Source organism: Sebastes fasciatus, chromosome 10, assembly GCF_043250625.1.
Source record: "Sebastes fasciatus isolate fSebFas1 chromosome 10, fSebFas1.pri, whole genome shotgun sequence".
Taxonomy (NCBI): Eukaryota; Metazoa; Chordata; class Actinopteri; order Perciformes; family Sebastidae; genus Sebastes; species Sebastes fasciatus.
Window position 1 is genome coordinate 20476387 of NC_133804.1, and position 11179 is coordinate 20487565.

At 40.4% G+C, this 11179-nt stretch overlaps 2 protein-coding genes across 9 annotated transcripts in view; both read right to left on the minus strand.

Moving 5' to 3' along the window:
* Positions 1–11179, minus strand: part of LOC141775468 (protocadherin gamma-C5-like) — a 227851-nt gene that overhangs the window by 207096 nt on the left and 9576 nt on the right. For 4 of the 8 annotated variants that reach the window (XM_074648892.1, XM_074648878.1, XM_074648890.1 and 1 more), the window contains exon 1: positions 7558–9936. The exons of the other annotated variants lie outside the window; for them this stretch is intronic. In XM_074648892.1, coding sequence (XP_074504993.1) covers positions 7558–9921 — 2364 coding nt within the window. In that variant the 5' untranslated portion in view covers positions 9922–9936. Of the gene's footprint in view, positions 1–7557; positions 9937–11179 lie in introns of those variants that run through there. 8 annotated transcript variants of the gene reach the window in all.
* On the minus strand, positions 1368–4628 carry LOC141775479 (protocadherin gamma-A11-like). The gene has a single exon (XM_074648908.1). The coding sequence runs from the start codon at positions 4191–4193 to the stop codon at positions 1752–1754; it is 2442 nt and encodes an 813-aa protein (XP_074505009.1). The 5' UTR covers positions 4194–4628; the 3' UTR covers positions 1368–1751.

Genomic DNA, 11179 nt, shown 5'->3' on the forward strand with positions numbered 1-11179 from the left:
TCATATTAGAGATGCAAAAAAATCATTATTCACCTTTCAAAAAGTCACAGAATAGAGATACACAATACAGTCTTACAGTCAGTATCTTCTGCAGAACAAAACTAATAAACAGTCATAATGTTATAAAAGACAAAAATACGAGCACTGAAGATATCTCAGCCACTTCTATTGAAACTGACAAACTACATTTAGGCCAAAAATAAAAACAGCTCATTCATGTTTCTCTACATTTACTTCTACATTAAACTGTGGTTTAATCAGACAGTAATCAAACACAAAAAAACTCCAGCAAGAAAGGCCCATGCAGCATACATGTTTAAGAAGAGGAGTGGACTGGCTTTAAATGTAAACACCTACATTCTGCAGGTGATGTCTTCCACCTGCATTGTATATACTTATATTACACAACAACGGCATGTCTGAACAGGTTTAGAGTCTTCCAACTCAAGTGATACATATAGCAGTCTGCCAGATACCATACTAACATATTTCCTTAGATCACCAGAGGGGAAATTTAGCAATGAACAAAGTCATCTATTGTAAATGCCATATGATGGTAAATATCACCACAGACATCATTTCCTTCACCACAATGATCATGTGATGATGACAAGAACCAAGGACATCAAAAAGTAATGTCACTGTGTCCTCTCTTATGCAAGCCAAACAACATCAACAACAACAGATCCATAAAGAATGATCAGCCCCAACTAAGTGTTAGGCTCATACAGAAGCTGTAAAATGTGCCACAATAAATAACAGTCATTTCAGAAAATGCTTCAGAAAACAAGGCATAACATCCCTGTTAGTTAATCACAATTCATTCAATCCAAGTGAACATTACTACACTGAGAGGGAAACAATCATCATACCTAGAACTTCCTGATTTACTTAAATAACGTGTAAACACCAGAAATTTACTCAAATTTCATCACTTTTCTTCAAGTACTAATGAGCCTCATGTAACTTCTTGAGAGTATACTCATGGTCTGAATGAAACACACAAAGCAGAGAGCATGCCAGTTGGTGACTATGAAAGGCATTCAGTAACCTTGTCATTGGCAAAGACACTAGGATGATAAGAGACTGCAGTTACGTTTGTGTGTTGTTAACATCTGCGTAATTAGGAGGGCTAAAAGCAACAACACTCATCATAAGAAATATCCTTCAGTTCTGGCAGCTCAGCCAAGTTATCAGAAATAAATACATGGAAGAAATGGCAGAGAGAGAGGGATGTATGTTATCTTTCACTGCCACAATAAGGTTATGTCATTGTTCTTCTTGATTTTTGTAATAGAAAAAGAAAAAATCACCTTTTTGTCAAGCAAATGTTGCATTAAACCCGACCCTCAGAGGTCACCTAAATTCTCATCTCAAGGGACAGAAAAAAGGACTTAAAATGAAACCCGATCGGAGCAGCGACTTATTCAATTGACAATATTGTAAATAAAGAAAACCTATTATTAATATTATCATAACCTATATTGTCCAAAAATATCCATCAAAGACCATCTAAAGAAATAAAAGTCAGCAAGACAAAAAAGTGACAGGAGAATAGATGTCAAGGGGCCCAAATTGCATCAGAAAATCCCTGTTCAGCACCAAGGACAGAGAAACCAGTCAAATATATCCCCCTGGTTGAAAACAGTGTGACAGTGAGAGAGAGCACTCACATTAACAAACAGAGACAAGTTGGCCTTGTGTGTGCTTGTGTGGGTGCCTGTATTAAATTAATGAATAATGAAGATGTTTCACACATCTGGGACAGCATATATGTAACATGAGCCTACCTCAGGAGAACTATCACAATCCCCAAACGCTTCAGCAAAGTCTGAAGGACTCTTCCTCAGAGTCTGGTCAGCAGGCAGTGTGTTGTCATTGTAAGAACTGACGAACTTAAAGTCACTGGTTCTTGAACCTGTTGTCAGGTAGGCGTCATAATTGTAAGCGCTGCGTAAAGTTCCTGTTCCGTCAACATCTGCGTAATTAGGAGGGAGATAAGCGCTGGGGATGGCAACTGCTCCATCAAACAACAGTCTGGGCTTTCTCCTGCGACAAAACCTCACACCCAGGATGATGATGATGAAGGTCAGGAAAAAGGTGGACACAGACACCAGCGCGATGATCAGATAAGAGGTCAGTTTGGAGTTCTTCTCATCATAAGAAATATCCTTCAGTTCTGGCACCTCAGCCAAGTTATCAGAAATCAGTAAATACATGGAACAGGTGGCAGAGAGAGAGGGCTGTCCGTTATCTTTCACTGCCACAATAAGGTTCTGTTTCATGCTGTCAGACTCAGAAATGTCCCGCTGTGTCCTGATCTCTCCGCTGTGGAGACCGATAGTGAAAAGTCCCGCATCAGTGGATTTGACTATATGATAGGACAGCCAGGCGTTCTGTCCGGAGTCCGCGTCCACCGCTATCACTTTGGACACCAGAGAGCCTCCGTGTGCAGCTTTGGGGACCAGCTCGGTCATGAAGGAGTTGCCCTCCGGGGCGGGGTACAGTATCTGAGGAGAGTTGTCATTCACATCCGATATGAAGACACTGACGGTCACGTTGCTGCTGAGCGGAGGAGAACCGTTGTCTCTGGCCATCACGTGGACTTTAAAACTCCTGAACTGTTCATAATCAAACGACCTCACAGCGTGGATCACCCCCGTGTCTCCGTTAACAGAGAGATAGGAGGACACCGGGGCACCGTTCACCTCACCAGCTAACAGAGAATAAATCACTGTACCGTTTTGTCTCCAGTCGGGGTCTCGAGCAGTAACGGAACATAAAGTGGAGCCAGGTTTGTTATTTTCACTCACATATGCGCTGTAGGACTGTTCCTCAAACACAGGTGGGTTGTCGTTGATGTCTGCTACAGATAACTGAACAGTTTTAGAGGAGGACAGAGGTGGAGAGCCCTCGTCAGTGGCACTGATTGTAATGTTGTAATCAGACACTAGTTCACGGTCCAGTTGTCCTGTGGTCACCAGAGAATAATAGTTTTTAATAGAAGGAACCAACTTAAAAGGGACGTTTTGCTGAATGGAGCAGCGGACCTGTCTGTTATTCTCAGAGTCTCTATCCTGCACGTTAATGATGCCCACCTCTGTACCAGGTGACACGTTCTCAGGTATGGGGTTAGTCAGTGATTTCAGATTGACTACAGGGGCGTTGTCATTCACATCAGTGATAGAAATTATTACCTTAGCATAAGATGACAGCCCTAACCCATCTTTTGCTTTAACGCGTATTTCAAATGATGTCATAGTTTCATAATCAACAGCGCCTTTAACTCGTATTTCACCCAGTTTACGGTCAATACTAAATATCTTCTTCACATCATCAGTAACATGTCCAAATTCGTATGTTACGTCTCCATTGACTCCCTGGTCTGCATCAGTAGCGCTCACTGTGACCACTACAGTGTCTAAAGGAGAGTTTTCAGGCAGACTGGCTTTATAAACGGCCTGGCTGAACACTGGGGCGTTATCATTAGCATCCAGCACAGTGACGTGTATGACTACAGTACCTGATCTCTGAGGAGAGCCTCCATCTAGAGCTGTGAGAAGCAAATTAATCTCTTGTTGTTTTTCACGATCAAGCTCTTTTTCTAGAACAAGCTCGATTGTGTTTCCATCAACAGCCAAAATGAAATTATCATTCTTTTTAAGGCTGTACTGCTGAACTGAATTCTGTCCTACATCCGCATCATGCGCCTCCTCCATCACAAAACGAGCTCCCCTCCCTGCCAACTCGTGAATCTCTATATTAATCAGGTCTTCCTTAAATTGTGGGGAGTTATCATTAATATCTTGAATGTGAAGACTGATCCGATGCAGCTCGAGAGTATTCTCCAGCACTAGCTCGTGTTTCAGGATGCACGAAGCCTTTTCTCCACAAAGCCCCTCTCGGTCAATCCTGTCAGCAACAATCAGCTCTCCGTTATTCACGTTTATGTCACAGTAACGTTCATCAGTCCCGTCGGTGTCAATGCGAGCTCTTCTGTTAGAGAGCGCGCCCGTCTCCAGCCCGAGATCCTTGGCCACATTTCCAATAACTGATCCTCGTTTCATCTCCTCTGGAAAAGAATAGCTAATGTCTCCATATGCGACATGAAAAAAGAGAAGGAGGAAATAGAAGCCACAAGCGACCATTTTTAAATCCATCGACAAAGATGAGTTCCTAAGACGTAAATGCATCGACGCAACAAACACAGTTCGACCACACAACACGACTGGTAACTGCAATTCAGCGTGATTGTTCCTGTAGTATCTAGACCACGCAATGGGCGGACAAGAACGTCTCTCCACAAAGGATAAAGGAATGAAATCATTTTAAGGCTGGTGTATAGCGACACCGTGAGTTCAGTTTAACAATAACACTTGTTTAAAAGACATTAGTTGTAGCCTAAATAAACCTGCCAACTAGTCATCTAAATACAACAGAAGGTGAATTTAATTCGATGTTTACAACATTTGCAACAAGTACTACTGTGCATTGAGTTCAATACATGGAAGACAGACTCACATTAAGGTCTGAAGACATCATGCACTTTTTTAAGATAACTACTGTATATGCCAGCTATATACAAAACAAGTCTTTTAAATGAGGTTAGGTTGTCTTTAAATTGTCACTTAAATTGAATACATTTTAATGACATAATACAGTACTGAATAGTTATTAGTATGGGGAGTAATCTTTCTCGAATACAATGATAATAAAAAGAGTATAATTGTTTTCATTTGTAAATGCCTCTAAGCCATAGCGGGATAGCAATTATCTGACAATCCTCTGAAAGGGGGTTTTGAGTATAATTTTTTGTCATTTAGTCAGAGGGACATTTCTACACTGAATAGACCAGGTTCCAGTCCATCTTCACTGTATGTGGTCTGGTAAAATATGTAAAACTAAAAGCCTACAAGTCATCATAACCATGATGTGAGCATCAGGTGAGGGATCCTGGACTTTCAACAGGTTGTACTTTATTTTAAGTAAACGTGCTGTCTGAATGTACTGTCACTGCAGAGAACTACTACTGCTGTTAAAAAAAACAAACATGTGCATGTTTGCAAATTTATATTAAAATTACACTACACCTCAATTGTCATTGTCATCATATTGCAGGGCTGTATATGTTTGTTACAATATGCTATCCATGCCTATAGGCTCTTAAAATTCTGACATCAGCCAGTAGAAAGCAGGGCTGTCTTTGTCTCCACTTTGCCCGAAATACAATCAGTTTCAACATGTGTTGACAAAAGTTTAATTTTTCAAGTTCCAGAAAAAGAAAGAGACATTCATTATATTTACAAACAGAATGTTTGTTTAAATTCTGCCTACGACAAAACGTCTATTACCACTGTATCTAAGGACAAAGATCTGCAAACAGTGAAATGAGAACCCAGTGCAAAAAGAAAGATAGACAACTTTTAAGACTATTCTTCAACCACCAAACAATTAAAAAGTTATTTAACACTGCCAATCTACAAATAGTATGGTGGTTTATGGTTATTACATGTATGTAATCATACTTCCTCACATGACGTGAAGCGGAAATAGTGCCCAGCTTAGACCTCACAGCAATCCCTTTCAAATTAGAGTTACAAAAAACAATTAAATAAAATCACCTTTCAAAAAGTTACAGAATAGAGATACACAGTACAGTCTGACAGTCAGTATCTTCTCAAGACCACAACTTATAGAAGGTCATAACGTTATAAAGGACAAAATACGAGCACTGAAGATATCTTAGCCACTTCTATTGAAACTGACAAACTACATTTAGGCCAAAAATAAAAACAACTCATTCATGTTTCTCTACATTTACTTCCATCTTAAACTATGGTTGAATCAGACGGTAATCAAACACAACAAACCTCCAGCAAGCGAGGCCCATGTAGCATACATGTTTAAGAAGAGGAATGGACTGGTTTTAAATGTAAACACCTACATTCTTCAGGTGGTGTCTTCCACCTGTGGTGTATATCACTCAACAATGGCATGTCTAAGTAGGTTTAAAGTCATCCAACTCAAGGGATACATATAGTAGTCTGCCAGATACCATACAAACATATTTCCTTAGATCACCAGAGGGGAAATTAAGCAATGAACAAGGTCATCTATTGTAAATGCCATATGATGGTAAATATCACCACAGACATCATTTCCTCCACCACAACGATCATGTGATTGTGTAAGAAACATATTGACAGTAAATGCACTGAAGCTGATTACTAAGACTCAGTTACACTGCACACTGTATCTTGCTATGAAGCTGATATGTTGTTGTATTGCCATTAAAACATTTGTTTCTGTAAAGTTTTCAGGGTACTACAGGCAGCTGTTGCCCCACTACCTGCATTATGTTGTTAATGTTTATCTAATGAGATATAAAGACTGCACACTATAGAACATTACAAGACCTAAGGACATCAAAAAGTAATGTCACTGTGTCATCTCTTATGCAAGCCAAACAACATCAACAACAACAGATGCATGAGGAATGATAAGCCCCAACTAAATGTTTGGCTCATACAGAACCTTTAAAATGAGCCACAATAAAGATAAACAATCATTTCAGAAAATGCTTCAGAAAACAACGTAACAACGTAACATCCCTGTTAGTTATTGACAATTCATTCAATCCAAGTGAACATTACTACACTGAGAGGGAGAAAATCATCATACCTAGAACTTCCTGATTTACTTAAATAACCTGTAAAAAACGGAAATGGACTCAAATTTCATCACTTTTCTTCAAGTACTAATGAGTCTCATGTAACTTCTTGAGAGTGTGCTCATGGTCTGAATGAAACACACAAAGCAGAGAGCATGCCAGTTGGTGACTATGAAAGGTATTCAGTAGCTTTGTCATTGGCAATGACACTAGGATGATAAGAGACTGCAGTTAAACTCCTGTGTTGTCAACATCTGCGTAATTAGGAGGGCTAAAAGCAACAACACGTCATTAGAAATATCTTTCAGTTCTGGCACCTCAGCCAAGTTATCAGAAATATATACATGAAAAAGATGACAGAGATAGAGGGCTGTCTGTTATCTTTCACTGCCATAAAAAGGTAATGTCCTTGTTGATTTATGGAAGAAAAAAAAACATATTTTTCTCAAGCAAATGTTGCATTAAACCCAACCCTCAGATAGGTCACCTAAATTCTCATCTCAAGGGACTGAAAAAAGGACTTTCAAAGAAACCCAATCGGAGCAGCCAATTTGACAAAATGTAAATAAAGAGAACGTATTATTATTATAAAAAAATATATATATCAGAGGCAATCTAAAGAAATAAAAAGTGACACCAGAATAGCTGTCAAGGGGCCCAAAATGCATCAGTAAAACACTTTTCAGCACCAAGGACAGAGAAACCAGCCAAAACAGTAAAATATATCACCCTGGTTGAAAACACTGTGACAGAGACAGAGAGCACTCACATGAAGAAACAGAGACAGGTTGGCTGTGTGTGTGCTTGTGTGGGTGCCTGTATTAAATAAATGAATAATGAAGATATTTTTACACATCTGGGACAGAATATATGTAACATGTCCCTACCTCAGGAGAACTATCACAATCCCCAAACGCCTCAGCAAAGTCTGATGGACTTTTCCTCAGAGTCTGGTCAGCAGGCAGTGTGTTGTCATTGTAAGAACTGACGAACTTAAAGTCACTGGTCCTAGAACCTGTTGTCAGGTAGGCGTCATAGTTGTAAGCGCTGCGTAAAGTTCCCGTTCCGTCAACATCTGCGTAATTAGGAGGGAGATAAGCGCTGGGGATGGCAACTGCTCCATCAAACAACAGTCTGGGCTTTCTCATGCGACAAAACCTCACACCCAGGATGATGATGATGAAGGTCAGGAAAAAGGTGGACACAGACACCAGCGCGATGATCAGATAAGAGGTCAGTTTGGAGTTCTTCTCATCATAAGAAATATCCTTCAGTTCTGGCACCTCAGCCAAGTTATCAGAGATCAGTAAATACATGGAACAGGTGGCAGAGAGAGAGGGCTGTCCGTTATCTTTCACTGCCACAATAAGGTTCTGTTTCATGCTGTCAGACTCAGAAATGTCCCGCTGTGTCCTGATCTCTCCGCTGTGGAGACCGATAGTGAAAAGTCCCGGATCAGTGGATTTCACTATATGATAGGACAGCCAGGCGTTCTGTCCGGAGTCCGCATCAACTGCTATCACTTTGGACACCAGAGAGCCTCCGTGTGCAGCTTTGGGGACCAGCTCGGTCATGAAGGAGTTGCCCTCCGGGGCGGGGTACAGTATCTGAGGAGAGTTGTCATTCACATCCGATATGAAGACACTGACGGTCACGTTGCTGCTGAGCGGAGGAGAACCGTTGTCTCTGGCCATCACGTGGACTTTAAAACTCCTGAACTGTTCATAATCAAACGACCTCACAGCGTGGATCACCCCCGTGTCTCCGTTAACAGATAGATAGGAGGACACCGGGGCACCGTTCACCTCACCAGCTAACAGAGAATAAATCACTGTACCGTTTTGTCTCCAGTCGGGGTCTCGAGCAGTAACGGAACATAAAGTGGAGCCAGGTTTGTTATTTTCACTCACATATGCGCTGTAGGACTGTTCCTCAAACACAGGTGGGTTGTCGTTGATGTCTGCTACAGATAACTGAACAGTTTTAGAGGAGGACAGAGGTGGAGAGCCCTCGTCAGTGGCACTGATTGTAATGTTGTAATCAGACACTAGTTCACGGTCCAGTTGTCCTGTGGTCACCAGAGAATAATAGTTTTTAATAGAAGGAACCAACTTAAAGGGGACGTTTTGCTGAATGGAGCAGCGGACCTGTTGGTTATTATTAGAATCTGCATCCTGAACGTTAATGATGCCCACCTCTGTACCAGGTGACACGTTCTCAGGTACTGGATTTGCCAGAGATTTCACATAGATTACAGGTATGTTGTCATTCACATCTGTGACATCAACAGTTACCTTTGTGTATGATGATAATCCTAATCCATCCTTTGCTTTAATGCGTAAATCATATGTTGCAACAGTTTCAAAGTCAATCGGACCATTAACTTTGATTTTGCCACTTTTACGATCAATACTAAAAACTCTCTTCACATCCTCTGAAACATGTCCAAATTCATAAGTGACGTCTCCATTGACTCCCTGGTCTGCATCAGTAGCGCTCACTGTGACCACTATGGTATCTACAGGAGAGTTTTCAGGCAGACTGGCTTTATAAACGGCCTGGCTGAACACTGGGGCGTTATCATTAGCATCCAGTACAGTGACGTGTATGACTACAGTACCTGATCTCTGAGGAGAGCCTCCATCTAGAGCTGTAAGGAGCAAATTCATCTCTTGTTGTTTTTCACGATCAAGCTCCTTTTCTAGAACAAGCTCTATTGTGTTTCCATCAACAGCCAAAATGAAATTATCATTCTTTTTAAGGCTGTACTGCTGAACTGAGTTCTGTCCTACATCCGCATCATGCGCCTCCTCCATCACAAAACGAGCTCCCCTGTCTGCCGACTCTCGGATTTCTATGTTAATCAAATCTTCCTTAAATTGTGGGGAGTTATCATTAATATCTTGAATGTGAAGACTGAACGGATGCAGTTCCAGAGGATTCTCCAGAACAAGATCGCGTTTTATCACACACGACATCTTTTCTCCACAAAGCTCCTCCCGGTCGATCCTGTCTGCAACAATTAAATCTCCGGTGCTGAGATTGATGTCACAATAACGTTTGCGGTTCCCTGCAGCATCAACGCGGGCATTCCGAGCAGACAGTTTACTCGCGTCCAGGTTAAGGCCCTTCGCTATATTCCCAATAACGGATCCGCGCTTCATTTCCTCTTGGAAGGAAAAGCTCGCGTCCCCGTTCACAGCTTGCCACATCAGAAAGAAAACGAAGCAGCTCAGTCTGAGCCCCATCATGACAAGCGTTTGTTGCAGAAAATAGTCCTCTGTTAGATGACAAATCCAATAAAGATTATAGAGTTCAGTCAAACGAAAATCCACACATCTCCACAGTTAGTCTGACTGCATCCTCGGATCAACAGCAACTGAAAAATCACCCTTTTGTTGGTCTATACACCAGAGGGTGGAGTGGAAATATCTCACGTAGGCTGGCCAATAGCGACACCATGAGTGGAATAAAGAAATAGCAGACTTGTATATATACAAGTTGTACTAGGAGTAGTATTAGTGGTATAGTAGTAGTATACTGTAAATGTTATAGACTACAAGTGGCAATATGAAGGAATTATATAGATAATATAGTATAATATGTTATGTGCCATCATTACAAAATACAGGATATGTGAGTAAGAAAATAGCAATTGTTATAATTATAGATGAGTTGCATTCATTAATTTGACACATCAAAGCTTGTTTCAAACATACTGTAATATGCAAACATTTTGACTGAAAATAACACGTCAAGTGTCCGAATGAAATATTATGCAGCAGTCTCTAACAGGTCAATCCTCTGGTAGACTTAGGCACAACCTCATGAATAAAATACATACATATGATTTATCAAGATGCAAAGACAGAGACTAATAAATCAAATCATATCTGTTGAAAAGCATGAAGACACTATCAAGCCCTAAAAAAGTGGACATCCTGCAAAGGACTACCACAGGAAATCAGAACATACTGAAATATTACTCTGCTGAGAGACAGACAGACAGATAAATCTACCCCCACTGCCACACAAAGGTTTTAGAACATCATATATATGATGTTTTTGACTAAATATAAATAACATATTCATACACTAAAAGTAGTAAATATGACGAGAATGAAGATAGAACCTTAAGTATAAAGCATAAAACTGCAAACTGCAAACTGCACCCTGAATATTGTCTGTCAGATATCAGTTTCAATATGTGTTGACAAAAGTTTATTTTTCAATGTCCAGAAAGAGAAAGAGACATTGATTACATTAAATTATGAATAAGAAACAACGTCTATTACTACTGTATCTTAGGACAAAGACGTGCAAACTATGAAGAGAAAAGCCAATGCAAAAAGTCAGAAAACTTGCTGTGGAGACCAACCAATCTTAAGACTACTCTACCACCACTAAGCAACTACAAACGTACTGTATATAACACTAGAAACTACAAATATTATGGTGGTTTATAGTTATATAGTATAATCATACTTCCCCAAATAAGATGAAGAAGAA

Excerpts from the sequence above, each read along its gene's own strand:
- LOC141775479 (XM_074648908.1), bottom strand. The coding sequence starts at position 4,193 with ATGCATTTACGTCTTAGGAACTCATCTTTGTCGATGGATTTAAAAATG.